The sequence below is a fragment of the Arachis ipaensis genome, chromosome B09 (genome assembly GCF_000816755.2).
Source record: "Arachis ipaensis cultivar K30076 chromosome B09, Araip1.1, whole genome shotgun sequence".
NCBI classification, from domain to species: Eukaryota; Viridiplantae; Streptophyta; class Magnoliopsida; order Fabales; family Fabaceae; genus Arachis; species Arachis ipaensis.
This window is the reverse complement of record NC_029793.2, coordinates 104,184,619-104,202,402: the sequence shown is the minus strand read 5'-3', so window position 1 is coordinate 104,202,402 and position 17,784 is coordinate 104,184,619. Positions and strand designations below refer to the sequence as shown.

The 17,784-nt window shown below is 36.4% G+C and overlaps 1 protein-coding gene across 1 annotated transcript; it reads left to right on the top strand.

Moving 5' to 3' along the window:
• On the top strand, positions 409–1,005 carry LOC107615745 (MAP7 domain-containing protein 1-like). The gene has a single exon (XM_016317780.1). The coding sequence runs from the start codon at positions 409–411 to the stop codon at positions 1,003–1,005; it is 597 nt and encodes a 198-aa protein (XP_016173266.1).

Here is a 17,784-nt window from a genome sequence, read left to right as displayed (position 1 = left end):
TCCAGCTTTTTGCTTCCTGGTTCAATTTCACTTATTCCATTGTCCTCTCATCACTCCTAGCCATTCCTTCTTGCTTCAACCTTTCTCCAAGCTTTCTTCACCTATCATTAATCAACCAAACTCATCAAAGCTATGCTCAAAATCATGAGATATTCATTCTTTCATAATATGCAACAAATATAGCATGAAACCTCATAAAATGGCATGAATTCATATATGGTTGGTTCAATCAAGGGAAACATGAAAATCTACTCAATTAGCTTGCTTGTAGCTCAAGAAAGTGCACAATTCTAATGAAAACAAGAGAAAAAGACTAGCTAAAATAGGCTAGGATGACTTGTCATCAGGCACTCCATGGCTAGAGTTCATGTGTGAGGCACTCTGCCATTCCCATATCTGATTACTCATATGGCCCACCGGGCTGAGGTACCCTGGGAGCCTGAGGATGAGAAGCCCCCAGCTGCCGACTGCAGAAAGATCATCCCACACGGCAAGAGGTTCAAAGCTCTGGGCCACAGACCTCCTTCTCTTACTGCCTTCGCTGACGCAGCCACATCATCTGCTACTCCTTCAGCACCTGCTGCACCACCCACATCCACAGCACCATCACCAGCTTCCCAGCCCATCTACCACCTAGTGCATCGACTCTTTGAGCGACTGGATCAGATGGAGCGTCGCAACCAGTGGCGTTATGAGCGGTCTGAGCATCGCAGTAAGCGACGCTATGAGCATCTAAAGCTAATGATCAGGTCGAGCCATACTGACATTCCCTCCGAGCCTGATACACCATCAGAGCCACCTGAGAAGGAGGCGGATGAGCAGGAGGAGGAGGCACAGGCAGAGCCCCAACACGAGGAGCCCCAGCACGAGGAGCTTCAACAGACACAGCAGGCAGAGCCCCAGGCCCCTATACAGGCAGAGCCACAGACTCCTACACTGCCAGAGCCCACAGAGACAGCATTAGTACACTCTTCAGGCGGTGACGACCCTTCACACCCAGCTTGACTGAGCATCGAGGACGATGCTATTATGTAAGTGTGGGGAGGTCGCCATCTCTGGCGGACTTTATTTTGGTGAACTAATTCAGACCCTTTTCATCCTATTTTGTTTCATTTTCTGTATTTTTATTTTATTTTATTTTATCTTATTTTCATTCCAGTATTTGCACATTTTCTTTTACTGTACTTTTGTTTATTTCTACTTTATTATATTTTGCACTTTGGGCTGTATATATCTTAGATATTTAGCTTGATTTGCACTCTTAGTTATTAGTTGTGATATAGAAAAATATAGATTATTAAGTTTAGTTTACCCTTTTTAGCATATGAGAATTTGGTTTAATTGAAAATAGAGAGTAAACTAGAAATTTTTAGATTTTCACAATCACAATAAATATATTCCTTGAAAATGTTGTCAATTAACCAACATTCCACTATATATATATATATATATATATATATATATATATATATATATATATATATATAAATAGTAATAAATGTTGGTCAATTGACAACATTTTCAAGGAATATATTTATTTTTATAAAAGCCATTTAAAGATTCACATTGATTTGAGTTGAAACTCCTTAATCTTACTTGCATGATATACATGACTAATATATGGTCTTTGAGTTAAGAACACACAACCTATGAGATTTGAGCTTAATTACATGGTTACATTATTTAGCCATAATATTTTATTCTTGTGTGTCTTCTTCTCTATAATTGCAGACTTTACTTTGTTCCATTCTATATGTCCACTATTTAATGTATTTACATGCTTGCATATGATTGAGGCCATTATTTGTTTTGCTCACTTATTCCAAAAAGCATACCCTTTCAATCACCTTTGTTTGCCACTTTGAGCCTTTTAATCCCCATTTATTATGTATTTTATCACATCACTGGCCTTAAGAAGAAAAACAAATTTATTTATCCCAATTTGAATCTTTGGTTAGCTTAAGATAGAGATTGTGTATCAATTAAGTGTGGGGAACCGTGGCAACTTGGGTTGATAGGAAAATATTGAATTGACAAATTATTTGGAATTTGGAGTGCATGCTCATGTGAAACCAAAATAATTAAAATACCACGTGCATTGATATATGTTATGTTTATTCAAAAAAAATAAAAAATAAAAAAATCCCTATAATTAAATAAATAAATAAGGGGACAAAATTGTCCCAGTATTAAATTTAGTAAAAGATCAATACATATGTAATAAAATTAAAAATGATTTGGTACATGAAAGTGAAATGAAAAAGTGGGAATTATAGGTAGCTAGGCATAATTTTAGAGTTGTATAGAGTATGTATATGTTATATGAGATCTTAAACTAATCAAAGATTCAATTCATAGCTCACTTAGCCATATATATATACCCTCACCTTTGCCTTAACCCCATTACAACCTTGAAAAGACCTCATGATGTTTGTATTTGTACATTAAATATTTGTTGATTGGTTAGATGAAGAACAAAGTCTTAGAAAGCATGACTAGAGAAGAGTAGAGTGATTAACCCCAAACACTAAGTGATTAGAGTGCATATACAAATCCAGTGATGATTCAATAGCTCATCTCCATATACCCATGTTTGATCATTATTTGTCTTTCAAGTTTGTGAACTCTTTTCATCAACTCAACTCAATTGTGAATGTGTTTTAATATGATTTAGCCCTTGGTTGTGCATAAATAATTCCTTGAAAATTTGACCACATGTAAGCTTTATGTATATAGGTGGATAGTAATTAGAATTGCATGATTCATTTAGGTAGCTTGCATTTAGATAGATTGCATTGCATAGATTCTACCATTCTGCCTTCACTCTATTTTAGTTTGTGATGACAAGTCATCTTAGCCTATTTTAGCTAGTATTTTTCTTTAGTTTTCATTAGAATTATGCACTTTCTTGAGCTACAAGCAAGCTAATTGAGTAGATTTTCATGTTTCCCTTGATTGAACCAACCATATATGAATTCATGCCATTTCATGAGGTTTTGTGCTATATTTGTTGCATATTATGAAAGATTGAATATCTCATGATTTTGAGCATAGCTTTGATGAGTTTGGTTGATTTATGATAGGTGAAGAAAGCTTGGAAAAAAGTTGAAGCAAAGAGGAATGGCTAGAAGTGAAGAAAGGAATAAGTGAAATTGAACTTGGAGGCATGAAGTTAGCCCCAACGTTAGCCCTCTAACTTGGAGGCTAACGTTGGGCATGAAGTACTCCCTGGGCTCCCCATGTTTGAGCCAACGTTAGCCCCCTAACTTGGAGGCTAACGTTGGCAAGAGAAACTTCCTCCCTGGGCCACCAACATTTGCGCCAACGTTAGCCCCCTAACTTGGAGGCTAACGTTGGAACATTTAAGATTTCGCAATTTACATTTCTTGCACTTAAAAAGAGCATATGGCCGAACACTAAGTTTGGTGTCCACATAGCTTCATGAAAATTTGAAACTCATGCATCAATAATCATACATGTGTTATTTTCCAAAACCTTATAAATAGAAATTTTTTTTTTCAAAAATGAAGGCATTAATTGTGATTGACCCTTTGACAAGAAATAAGTTTGGTGTTCATCAAACCTTGATGCACCGATTCAAGGATGCAATTAATCCTTCATGAAAAAAAAAAGAAAAGAAAAAGAAAAAGAAAAAAAAAAGAAAGTATGATGAAAACAATTCTTATGAACATGTAACTTTTGAATTTCACCAATTGGAGGAAGAAACTCATTTTCTTTATACATTACCAAACACTAAGTTTGGTGTCCTCCAAAAAGAGTGTCACGGTTCACATGAGATAAGAAGTGATGGTTCACATATTTTTACTAAAAAGAACAATAGTGCTACGGTTGGGTAAGACTAATATAGGTTGTCTTGTTGTGATGACTAGGAGGTCAAAGAATCTTCAATGAAAAAGACAAGACAAAGGAAAGCATAGCATAAGGACAAAATCCTATCACATGCTTCAAGGAAGAAATCTGCCACTCCTTGAGAATGATCACGGCAAAGGCAAAGGAAGGAGCAAATCTTGTCTTCATTCATCCTCACATGCACACCCTTGATTCCCATAGTGTCTAATTGCATCCTAGCCCTTTATTGCTCATTTAAAAGCATACCACCTTCAAGCCATGCACATAACCGAATCACTCCTCAACATAACAAGCCTTGTGCAACCTTTCTTCTACTTTAAACTCCAACCACTTAAACATAGAGTGGAGGAGGCTATGAATAAGGCTGGCTTTTGGCAAGATCAACAGACACCAAACAAGGATGGTGGGAACACTAGCAGCCAAGTGTATGAAAGGAGAAAGAAGAGGCATGACAAATGAAAGGTGGACTTGCTCCTTGTTCAAAGAAAAAAATCATGCATTCTATCTGTTCTAAGTTATCTTTGCATTTTTGAGTTGTCATTTAAAAGTCTTTGCATTATGTTTGTTTCTTTTAAAATAAATAGGCTAGTTTATGTGTGTGCTTGTGTGTTTATCTTCACTTGACAAGAAGTATGTATTGTCCCCTGCATCTTTAAATTCAATAAAAGAACAGTTTGAATGTGAAGTGAAATGGTCTCTGTTAGATAGAAGTGGAATAAAAGTAAGTGGTGGTATGTGTGTGATTGTATAATAGCTCACTTTTAGTGAATAAAGAGCTAGGATATCTCCTTCTAAGTAAAGAGTGGCTTACTGTCTAGGAATCTCAATTGAATTAAATTTCTTGGTTAGAAAGGAAAACTAAAAAGAAGGAAAGAACAAAGGGAGCCAAAAAGTGGCAAAACAAAAGAAAAACAAAAAGAAACAAAGCTGGACACCAATAGCTTGAACCTTAAAATATATGCCTGTGATGTCTTTGTACTAGGATCTGCTTGGATTAGTAAGCTCTTAGGAGTGCTTTAACACTTGGTGACTTGGGTTAACTAACCCGGGATCATCAGCTGAAAGTCCACTATCAAGAGCAACCTAACTACAAGGCATTTAGTAGCCCATAGAGGTGCTGGGCATCAATGTTTTAAGAAGGAATATGAGCCAAGTGTCTATAGTGAATAATGTGTCAAGTATAAAGAAAAGAAAATGAACTTGCTACACATGACACTCAAATAAAGCTTTTGAATAAAGTAATAGCCAAGGATAAAGGAATAATGAGAGGTCATAGCAGTATGTCACTTGAAACTTGAAAGAGACTTTCTAATTTCAATCTCAATCTTGGATCTCTCTGTTTCTTTACTGTTTATTGAATTCCATTTCCGGTTCATTGTTCTTCCTCTTTTCTTTGCAATTTACATTTTCCTTGCAATTGTTCTTGTTGGATCTAGGAAGGCATTGAGATCTAGACTTGGTTTTCTAGTCTCTGGGCCCTGAGATCTCAATTTTATATTCTCTGTTTCTTGCTTTTAATGTTCATTTACTTTACTGCTTCAAGATCCGGTTCAATCCCAATTCCCTTTCCCTCTTCTGTTTGATGCAATTTAGTTTTTCCTTATTTAATTTCTGCAAATCCACATCCCAATCCCCTTTACATTTCAAGCAATTTACATTCCTTGCACTTTAAGATTCTGAAATTTACATTTCTTGCACTTTAAGTTTTTGCCATTTAATTTCTTGTTCTTTAAGTTTCAGCAATTTATTTCTTGTTCTCTTTACTTCAATGCAATTTAATTCTGCAAGTATCCATTCCCCAATTCCCTTTACATTTCAAGCAATTTATATTCCTTGCACTTTAAGATTCCGCAATTTACATTTCTTGCACTTTAAGTTTCTGCCATTTAATTTCTTGTTCTTTAAGTTTCAGCAATTTAATTCATGTTCTCTTTACTTCAATGCAAATTACATTCTGCAAGTCACAAATCACCCAACCAAATCTTGATTCGCTTGACTAAATCAACTACTAAACTAAAATTGCTCAATCCTTCAATCCCTGTGGGATCGACCTCACTCCCGTGAGTTTTTATTACTTGATACGACCCGGTACACTTGCCGGTTAGTTGAGGGTGTTTTGGGAGAAATTTATTTTTCCTCCGAAATATCTCATCAGTTTCTCTTAACTTGAGCATGAGGACATGCTAATGTTTAAATGTGGGGAGGTTGATAAACCACTATTTTATGATTTATTTTGTGCTCAATTGAGTGGTTTTTATCAAGTCTTTGCTCACTTATTCATATGATTTGCATGGTTTTACAAACCCTTCCTTATTCTGTGATATAGTTGAAAACATGTTTCCTGGACCATTAAAGTGTTAATTTTAATTATCCTTTATTACCATTCGATGCCGTGATTTATGTGTTAAGTATTTTCAGGCTTTATAGGGCAGGAATGGCTTAGAGGACAGAAAGGAAACATGCAAAAGTGGAAGGAATGCGAGAAAATGTAGTTTTTGAGAAACTGGCCGCGACGCGCGCGCATGGACGACGCGGACGCATGCCTAGCGCAGAAAACGAGCGACGCGTACGCGTGACTGATGAGTACGCGTGAAATGGAAAATCGCCAAATGACGCGCATGCATGACCTACGCGCACACGTGACAAATGCTACATGCAGAAAGTTGCAGAAAACGCTGGGGGCAATTTCTGGGCTCCTTTTCGGCCCAAATCCAAGCTCGAGAACATAGAATAGAGGCTGCAGAATGGAGGAATCAATGATTCATTCATCATTCATTCATTATTCACAATTTTAGATTTTAGATGTAGTTTCCGGAGAGAGAGGCTCTCTCCTCTCTCTAGGTTTTAGGATTTAGGATTTCTCTTAGTTTTAGGATTACTTCTTTTCCATTCCAGGTTCAATATTCCTTTAATTTAGCTTCTCTTCTACTTTTATTTATTCTAGTATTTTGGTTTATCTATTTCACTTGTTAATTACTTATTTTCCCAATTTGGTTTATGAACCTTCCAATGTTAGATTTGATTTTACATTTAATGCAATTTGAGGTATTTCAGATTTATGATTTTAATTTAGATTTTTACATTCTTAGCTTGAATTGATCAATTGGTGACACTTGAGTTATCAAACTCCTTTGTTGATTGATAATTAGAATTTGCTGGTTGATTTGGATCCCTCTAAAGCTAGTCTTTCCTCAGGAGTTGACTAGAACTTGAGGAATCCCATTTATTAGTCCACTTGAATTTCCTTTATTTAGTAAGGGTTAACTAAGTGGGAGTAATGAACAATTCTCATCACAATTGATAAGGATAACTAGGATAGGATTTTCAGTTCTCATACCTTGCTAAGAGCTTTATTAGTTATTACTTTAATCCTTGCAATTTACTTTTCCTGTTCATTATTCAAAAACTCCAAAAAGATAATCTTCCATAACCAATAATAAATACACCTCCCTGCAATTCCTTGAGAGACGACCCGAGGTTTAAATACTTTGGTTATCAATTTTATTGGGTTTGCTTTAGTGAAAACCAAAACTTTTGTATGAAAGGATTCTCTGTTGGTTTAGAAACTATACTTACAACGAAAATTTATTTGTGAAATTATTTACCATCAGAAATCAGTTCATCATGGGGTTACAGTCGAGCGAGCGGTGATGATTCATTGTATCATGCTCGGCAATAAGGTGGAGGTGCACGAGGTGATCCCTCAGGAGTTCTACAGGATAGCTGACAAGTCCTCGACCACTGCGAGACTGACTTTTCCTCATCTTATCTACTTCCTATGTGCAGCAGCTGGAGCTCACATTGACGTAAATACCCCAATTAGCATTGAGAGACCAATCACAAAGAAGGGTATAAAGCACGCTAGAGAGCTCGGGCATAGACCATAACAGGAGCCAGTTCCACCGCCTCCATAGGATCTTCCGGAGATGCCTCAGGGAATTTACTTCCCTCCCCGTGACTACTGGGATCAGTTGACCACATCTATAGGGGAGCTGACATCATCAGTTGATCAGCTGAGGCTGGAGCACCAAGATCACGCTATACTCCTCTATCAGATGATGGAAGAGCAGAGGAGGTAGGGGTGTGATATAGAGGAGCTTAAGCGCTCTAGAGGATTCCCAGGGGAAGCAACAGCCACCATCACTGAGGTGGTTGAGTTTCACTCTCCCTTCCTTTATCTTATTTCTGTTTTTCATTATTTCATTCTATTTTCTATTTTCTTTTCTAAGTTTGCATGATCACTAGTAGAATTTTCTTGCTTTCTAGTTTAGTTATTTATTTTAGTATTTTATGTTTAATTTAAAGAAGGAAGCCTCATGTATTCTACACCAAGCTTAAAGAATTATCAAAAGAAAAAGAAGTAGTATATTGCATGAGACGTTGAGTTATATATTACGTGTTCTAGTTACTTTGATGTGGTGGCACTATATCTCATTCTGAATGTATGAATTAACTGTGTATATTTGATATTGGAGTTGAGAATATTGGTTCTTGAGGAACAAAAACTTAGAGAAGTATTATTGATTCTCTGAAATAAGAAAAAGATTGATTCTTGAAGCAAAACAAATAGCAAACAGAATTAAAAAGAAAAGAAAAATCAAAAGAAAAGGTCCAAGGCTTCGAGCATCAATGGTTAGGAGGGTCAAAACTAATCTAAAGCTCAAAAGAGTGGAGTTCCCTAACCATATGCTTATGGTGTGAAAGTGTCAAGTAATCCTTGAGACTGAACACTTAAAGTTGTGACTCATTGCTGTTACAGAGTATGCCTAAGGCTCTAAGCACCACTGTCTAGGAGAAAAAAAGAAAGAAAAATTCGAACTCAAGGAGTTCCCCAATTAAGTGCTTATGGTGTTCTTGTTTCAAGTTAAACTTGAAGACAAAATACTTAGAGTCACAGCTAGACTCAAGGTGCGAAGCACCAAAGGAAAGAAAGAGCTGTGTTCAAGAATCAATTAGAACCTAAACAAGAGAATCTATAATATCATTCGAGTTCTAGTTCTGAAGCATGCTAATATTTCTGAGCTTCAAAGGATAGGCAGATAAATGTCGGTCAAGATTACCAAAAATATTTTTCCAAATCAAAGTCGCAAGTATAGTCTTAACCGACGAGATTTTCGCTAATCATAGTTAAAAAGTGTGTCACAATCAAATTCAATAACTGGGAGTAGAATCCCGAGTCATTTCCCTAGGAGTTGACACAAGATGCAATTTATTGGTTAGGATTTCCTGGAGATTTTCGAAGTTTAAAACAAGAAAAATCAATAACTAGAAATTAGAGCAATAAATAACTAGTAAGAGTTGTGAAATAATCAATATAAAAGGTCTTGGTTAGGGGTGAGAATCAGAATTTCTATCCTCATTGCCTTTCCCCAAGTGTGATGGTAAAAGCTCGTTGCTCTCACTTAGTTATCCTCTAACGATTGAAGGAAAGTCAAGTGAAACAATTAACTTTAGCTCACTTGTCCTAGTCACTTCATAGAGAAGGACTAGAGTTGGTGAGGTTCAAGCTAATTAGCAACCTTCGATTACCAATCAACACTTGAATATAACAATCCAAGTGGCTCCAATTACTCAACCCCAAACCAAGCAAGGAAATCTACTCCATTATCATGGATGACATTTCCTCAAATACTTGGTGAGCAAAGATAAAAGACATGATAAAAACTAGGAAAATAACTCAATTCAAATTACCACTGAAAATAATTAACAAGAACAAAATAAGCAATAACAATAAATATGGAAATAACTCAATGCATTAACATAATTCAATGGTAACAAGATCTAAACATGAATTCAAGTAACGAAATTAAGTGTAACACCCTACCACATAGAGCCTTATGCTTAAGTCATAAAACAGAGGTGGCGAGGTATTACGACCTCTAAAAATAAAATTTAGTATATATAGTAGTGTGAAAATGTTTATAACTAGGAGCCTTTGAAGAAAAAGGGGTAAAACAAAATCGTCAAATTGAAAAGCGCAACACTCCGATCGATAACGTAACAAAACAGATAAAGGATAAACTAACGCGAACATATAAACAAGAGAGTGCCAAAGATATGAATATCAAAACTCAAGACCCGATTTGCGAAGATAACCGGTCCGAGCATAGAAGTATACATATGTATATATAAAGTAAGGAACCCAAAAGAAACCCAAAAGACAAGCTACAGAACCTGTTCTCCAAAACAACCTCTAAGAGGAGTCAAAATAGTATATATGTATATAGTGGAGATAATAAGTATCTAAGTAAGTACATAAAACCAAAATAAAGTCCTAAGAACTAAGGATCTTCGCTAATCCAAAAGTCTCCAGCATGCCTCAGCGAGGAGCCTCACGACCTACATCTGAAAACTACAAAATCCGCATGGGTGAGAACAGGAGGTTCTTAGAATGGTAACAGTACCCACATATCTAACATGTAATGTCCTGGGAGAGCCGAAGGCAATCCTAGAACTTCCAACAGATAATCAAAGCTTATAAACAGACTAAACCATAAATGAAACAGGCAACTAGATAAAGATCTTCAGTCTAACTAACACTCCCCTTTCCAAATCCTTCGAACCTCCCAACCGCCATCAGTAATTTAATATCGCAAACACAATTATATCAATAAGGAAATGCACAAATAGGAAGCAGATGCGGCAATTAGACAATTAGCAAGTATTATGCAGTCAATTAGGCATTCCAAACAATTCACATATAATGCATATGATGTATGCCTGTCCTAATGGCTGATGAATCTCATCTGTCGGTTATAAAGCCAACCCAACAAGTCCTGGTGGCTAACCATCAGACTGTCCCTCTGTCGTGCATCCCCAACTCAAGTTATTCTCAATCATAATCATCAATACATATTCACAACACCCACACTGGTGTTTATCCACGGGGGTGAGCTCATCCGAAACTTTCACAGTGTCCGGCCACACTTACGACATAAGGTCAGTAGACTATTGAGTCTCCACCTAGAGCGCGTGGTGGCTAGCCACTGCTTTCACCCAGGAAAACTCATATCTCAGATAGTGGAAGTGCAACATTCACATTTCATTAAATAAGCATTTATGCAATCATACTCAACCATAATTCAATAATAGTTCAGCCAAAATTCAGCAATAACTCAGCTATTCAGCTTATAATACGATCCATAACCAGCCAATTTATTAACAATCCCAGCCCTTTGGCTCATGGCATATAAAGCACTTCGACCATCATCCTCCGTATCTCATACAATTATCCTTAATCATCATTCATCATTAGTCCTTCCCTTACTTCATCCACAAGTTACCATATTTCCTAGCTTCTTCCCATCACTATGCATACCAAAAAAATTTAGGACATAAGGGGTGAGAACGGAGGCTTAGAAGTCTGAAATTTGGCTTTGAAAACCCAAAAATCAGTTTTTGACGAAAATGGGGTCACGCATGTGCGTCGCCCATGCGCACGCGTGGAAGGCTGAAAAAGTAGAGTGACCCATGAGCGTCGCCCATGTGTACACATGGCAAGCAGAGAGATCAAGTGATGCGTGCGCATCAGCCACGCGTACGCATGAGTGCGTTTTGTGCTCCTCGCACAAAACTAGCACAATACCAGCGCAACTCTCTGGATTTTCTACTAGGCATTTGCATCCATACATCGACGCGTACGCGTCGGCCAGGCGCACGCGTGGGAGGGTAAAAATCTAAGATTGACACGTGCGCGTCAGTCACGCGTGCGCGTCGGAGCACGACTTGCAAAAAATTTTACTAATTTAAAAAGCTGCAGAATTCCAGTTTCAAACCCCAAACTTCCGACAGGTATAACTTTTTCGTTTCAAATCATTTTCCATCTGTTCTTCAAACGGCATAAATATCTCGGATCCAATTTTATTTCTAAACAACTTTGACACAAATTGGGGATCCAGAGACCAAGTTATGCTCCGTCAAAGTATACCAAAAACTACATTTTCATACAAACCCACAAAGTTCCATTTTCAAAGCAATTCAATTTCAACCTTTTTCAAAACCAACCAAAACTTACCAAAAATCAACCTCAAGCCTCCTCAACTCATAGGTTAACATTTTTATCAAATTCACAATCTACCAATCTACCTTTTTAACCAATCTTAATCAAATAATTCAATTTTAAATACAATATCATGTCGTATATCCTTCCTCATCCCAATTTCCAACAATACCCTTTCCATCAACCATCAATGCATACAATCAATATCATCCTCACTATCAACATGGTTTCACCCACAATTCAATCTCAACCAATCATTAAGCATATATCACAACATGCATATCTCTCATGTATCATGCCATCAAAATATCAAAATTCATTAATCACATACATAACCACACATTTCATCTCAACCAATCAACAACATCAATATTTCAAATCCTATCTTAGGGCCTCTAGCCTAAGTTTTCACACCACAATACATTTTAGATACAGGAAACCGAAACCATACCTTGGCCGCTTCTCCGCTCAACCCGGAACACTTCCAAATCACTTATTCACAATCTCTCAAAGCTTCAACACCTCCAAGAATAGATTTTTAGCACACCAAAGCCCTTTTTCAAGCTTTCTAAAACCTCAATCAAGCTCCAACACACATATATACACTTTCTAAACCACAATATCACATTCAAACATACCCACTCAATACCCAAACATCATAAACCAATAAATTCCACTAGAGTTGAGAATCTTATCACACCCAAGAATTAAGGAGACAAGATTAAGCCTCTCCTTCAAGCTAGTTGGATCCTATAACATCAAAAGCTCACAAATCTCAACATTTTTCACCCAAAATTTCGAATTTAAGGCTGGAATTTCAGAGGAAAAATCGTAGCTTACCTCAAAAATAAAGTTTTGGTTTTTGTAGAGCTCATCGCGGTGAACGCGTGGCCACAAACGGTGCGGCAATCGGAGCTCCGGATCAAAAGTTATGGTGATTTGAAGATCAAGCAAGGGTAAGAACTTTGGAAGAGTGTTCTTCCCCCTTCCTCATTTCATTTCAGCGTCTTTGGAGTTTAAGGGAGGAGAGAGAGTGTTATTTTAGGGTTTTAGTTTGAGTTTAGTTGGCCAAGGGCCCAATATGGGTCCAGTTGGCCCAGTTTGACCCGTTCGGTCCAATTTTGGGCCGATTTCTTAAAAATTGGTGTCAAAATTCTCGTTTTAATTTTTTCTATTATATTAAGCCATAAAAATCACATTTCTAATTTTCTAGAATAAATTTTAATTTATGGGTTAATTAGTCATTAATTAACTGGATTTAACATTAAGAAGAGTACTAAAGGAATTAGAGAAAAAACTATAAGAAAAATGACTAGAAAATAAAAGTAACAGCAATTTCTCTCAAGATCCAAGTGAAAGTAAAACTAAGAATACCAAAAACCCTAGAGAAAAGTCAGAGTTTCTCTCACTAGAATTCAAAACTCAAAAACTAAGCTAATGTGAAGTGTCCTTAGCCTCAGCTCCATCCCAACCTCTAGTCTGCATTTTTGGGCTTGAAACTGGGCCAAAATCAGTGCAGAAATTGACCCCAACATATTCTTTTAATTGCAGCACGTGACGCTCGTCACGCATACGCATCAGCCATACGTACGCGTCGGTGGGCTCTGCACAAGGTCGCACGTATACATCAGTCACGCATACGCGTCAGTGGTCGACGCTCCTGGTCACGTGTATGCATCAGTCACGCGTACGCATCGCTTGGAAATTAGCATCTTGGACAACTCAGACAGATCATCATAGAATATACATATGATGCTCCATTCTGAAAACATGTCAGAAGGACACCTTCTAATCAATTGCTTGTATCTTTCCCAAGCTTCATAAAGGGATTCACCTTCCTTCTGTCTGAAGGTTTGGACTTCCACTCTAAGCTTGCTCAACTTTTGAGGTGGAAAGAATTTGGCCAAGAAAGCATTGACTAACTTTTTCCAAGAGTTCAGGCTATCTTTAGGTTGTGAGTCCAACCATGTCCTAGCTCTGTCTCTTACAGCAAAGGGAAAAGCATAAGTCTGTAGACCTCAGGATTAACCCCATTGGTCTTAACAGTGTCACAGATTTGCAAGAATTCAGCTAAGAACTGATGAGAATCTTCAAATAGAAGTCCATGAAACTTACAATTCTGCTGCATCAGAGAAACTAATTGAGGCTTAAGCTCAAAGTTGTTTGCTCCAATTGCAAGAATTGAGATGCTCCTTCCACAGAAGTCAGAAGAGGGTGCAATAAAGTCACCAAGCATCTTCCTTACATCTCCACCATTATTGTTGGGTTCGGCCATCTCTTCTTCTTTTTCGAAAAATTCTGTCAGGTCCTCTTCAGAGTGTTGTGCTTTAGCTTCTCTTAGCTTCCTCTTTAGAGTCCTTTCAGGTTCCAGATCAGTTTCAACAAGAATGTTCTTATCCTTGCTCCTGCTCATATGAAAAAGAAGAGAACAGAAAAGAATAGAAATCTTCTATGTCACAGTATAGAGATTCCTTTATGTGAGTAGAATAATAGAAGAGTAGAATGAAGAAGGGAGAAGAAGAAGAATTCGAACACAGAGAGAGGGAGAGGGTTCGAATTTTTTTAAGAAGAAGAGAGGTGTTAGTAAATAAATAAATAAATAAATAGAAAGAGATGAGACAGAGAAGAATTCGAATTTTAAATTAAAATAAAATTTGAAAACTAAATAAATTAATTAATTAAAAAGATTTTTGAAAAAGTGGTTAGTGATTTTCAAAAATTGGAGAGAGAAAAGTAGTTAGGTGGTTTTGAAAAAGATATGATTAAAATAGAAAACTTTTAAAATCAAACAAAAAGTCAAGTAGTTAATTTAAAAGGATGTGAAAATCAATTTTGAAAAGATAAGAAGTTAGAAAAAAGATTTTGAAATTAAGTTTTGAAAAAGATATGATTGAAATCCATTTTGAAAAGCATTTGAAAAGGAAATTAAAAAGATTTGATTTTTGAAATTAAAGTTGATTACTTGACTAACAAGAAACTAAAAGATATGATTCTAGAATTTAAAGATTGATCCTTTATTAATAGGCAAGTAACAACATGAAAATTTTTTAATCTAAACATTAAATGTTAGCATTAATTTTGAAAATATGAAATAAAAACAAGAGAAAGATTTTGAAAATCAATTTTGAAAATTTTCGAAAAACATGAAAGAAAATTGAAAAAGATTTGATTTTTTTGAAAAAGATTTGAAAAGATAGAAATTTTAAATTGAAATTTTGACTTGACTAACAAGAAACAACTAAATTTTAAAACTTTTGACGAAATCAAACCAAAATTTCAAAATTTATGAGTAAAATAAGGAAAGGATATTTTTTTATTTTTGAATTTTTAATGAGGAGAGGAAAAACAATAAAATAACACAAAACATAAAAATTTAAGATCAAAACTAAAAATGCATGCAAGAATACTTTGAATGCCAAGATGAACACCAAGAACACTTTGAAGATCATGATGAATACTAAGAACATATTTTTGAAAATTTTTAAGAAAAGAAAAACATGCAAGACACAAAACTTAAAAATTTTTATTCTATAGACACTAATAATTCAAGAATGCATATGAAAAATAAGAAAAGACACAAAACAAGAAAATGTAAAGATCAAATAATGAAAATCATCAAGAACAACTTGAAGATCATGAAGAACTCAATGCATGTATTTTCGAAAATTAAAGAAAATTAAAAAGATGCAATTGACACCAAACTTAAAACTTGACACAAGACTCAAACAAGAAAGACAAAATTTTTTGTTTTTATGATTTTATTAATTTTTTTGTAATTTTTCAAAAATATTTTGGAAAATAGAAAATAAAGAGAAACAAAATTTTTAATAAGAATTCCAGGAAACATGCAACGTTAGTCTAAAGCTTCGGTCCAAAAATTTAGACATGGCTAAATAGCCAGCCAAGCTTTATGTAAAAGCTTCGGTCCAAAAGATTAGACATGGCCAAATGGCCAGCCAAACTTCAGCAGAGCATTACATATAACAGCCAAATTGATGGGAATCAAAAAGCTCCTGCAATGATAAGTGAAAGCCTCAGTCCAAAAAATTTAGACATGGCTTAGCAGCCAGCCAGGCCTCACATATCATCTGAAACTCTAGAATTCCTTCTTAAAAATTCTGAAGAACAAATATTTTTTTTTCGAAAACTATAATTTTTTTTTTAATTTTTCGAAAATAAAAAGCTTAAAAATAAAATAAAATTACCTAATCTAAGCAACAAGATGAACCATCAGTTGTCCAAACTCGAACAATCCCCGGCAACGGCGCCAAAAAACTTGGTACGCGAATTGTTTGTTCCCCGCAATGGCGCCAAAAACTTGGTGCGCGTGATGTGGTCTCAACACTTCTTCACAACTCCGCATAACTAACCAGCAAGTGCACTAGGTCGTCCAAGTAATACCTTACGTGAGTAAGGGTCGATCCCACAGAGATTGTCGACTTGAAGCAAGCTATGGTCATCCTTGTAAATCTCAGTCAGGCGGATTCAAATGGTTATGAGGTTTTGATAATTAAAATATAAATAAAATATAATAGAAATAAAGTTACTTATGTAATTCACTGGTGGAAATTTCAGATAAGCGTATGGAGATGCTTTGTTACTTCAGAACCTTTGCTTTCCTACTGCCTTCTTCCAACCATGTGTTACCTCCTTCCATGACAAGCTGTATGATCCTCTCGGATGAAAACAAATGCATATGCGCTGTCACCGCAAGACTAATCATCTGTCGGTTCCCGCTAGCGTCGGAATAGGACCATTGTCCTTTTGCACACTGTCATTACGCCCAACATTCGCAAGTTTAAAGCTCGTCACAGTCATTCCTTCCCAGATCCTACTCGGAATACCACAGACAAGGTTTAGACTTTCCGGATCTCAGGAATGCTGCCGATGGTTCTAGCATATACCACGAAGGTTATAATCTCAGATTCAGATGATCTGTTGTCAGTAGAGACAATGTGGATCATTGATTGTGAACCCAAGAGAATATACTTCGGCTGTCGTCCAATGACTACGTTGAACATCATGTAGACCACTTTGTGGTTGTCAGGCATGCGATCTTGGCTAATCGAGTAACGAAGATTGGGTGATTGTCACGGGTCACCCCTTCATTCTGACTTAACTGAATTAAGTACGAGAGTATATCTTTGAGAAGAAGTAGGCGTGAATTGAAAGGAAAACAGTAGTAATTGCATTAATTCATGAAGAACAGCAGAGCTCCACACCTTAATCTATGGGGTGTAGAAACTCCATCGTAGAAAATACATAAGTGAAAAAGGTCTAGGCATGGCCGTGAGACCAGCCTCCAAACGTGAACATACAAGTTCCAAAATGATCAAAAAGATCAAAAATGATCCCAAAGATATAAAATAAATCACTAAAAGTAGTTTTTATACTAAACTAGTAACTAGGGTTTACAGAAAATGAATAACTAAGTGCAGATCGTGCAGAAATCCACTTCTGGGGCACACTTGGTGTGTGCTTGGACTGAGCATTGAAGCTTTTTCGTGCTTAGGCTGTTTCTGGAGTTAAACGCCAACTTTGGTGCCAGTTTGAGCGTTTAACTCCAATTCTGGTGCCAGTTTGGGCGTTTTACACCAAGATGTTTTAGGCTGACTTTGAATGCCAGTTTGGGCCATCAAATCTCAGAGAAAGTATGGACTATTATATATTTCTGGAAAGCCCAGGATGTCTACCTTTTAACGCAATTGAGAGCGTGCCAATTGGGTTTCTATAGCTTCAGAAAATCCACTTCGAGTGCAGGGAGGTCAGAATCCAACAGCATCTGCAGTCATTTTTCAGCCTCTGAATTTGATTTTTGCTCAGGTCCCTCAATTTCAGCCAGAAAATATCTGAAATCACAGAAAAATACACAAACTCATAGTAAAGTCCAAAAATATGATTTTTGAATTAAAACT

What these genes read in the sequence shown, in the direction of transcription:
- LOC107615745 (XM_016317780.1), top strand. Translation starts at nt 409, where the DNA reads ATGGCCCACCGGGCTGAGGTACCCTGGGAGCCTGAGGATGAGAAGCCC.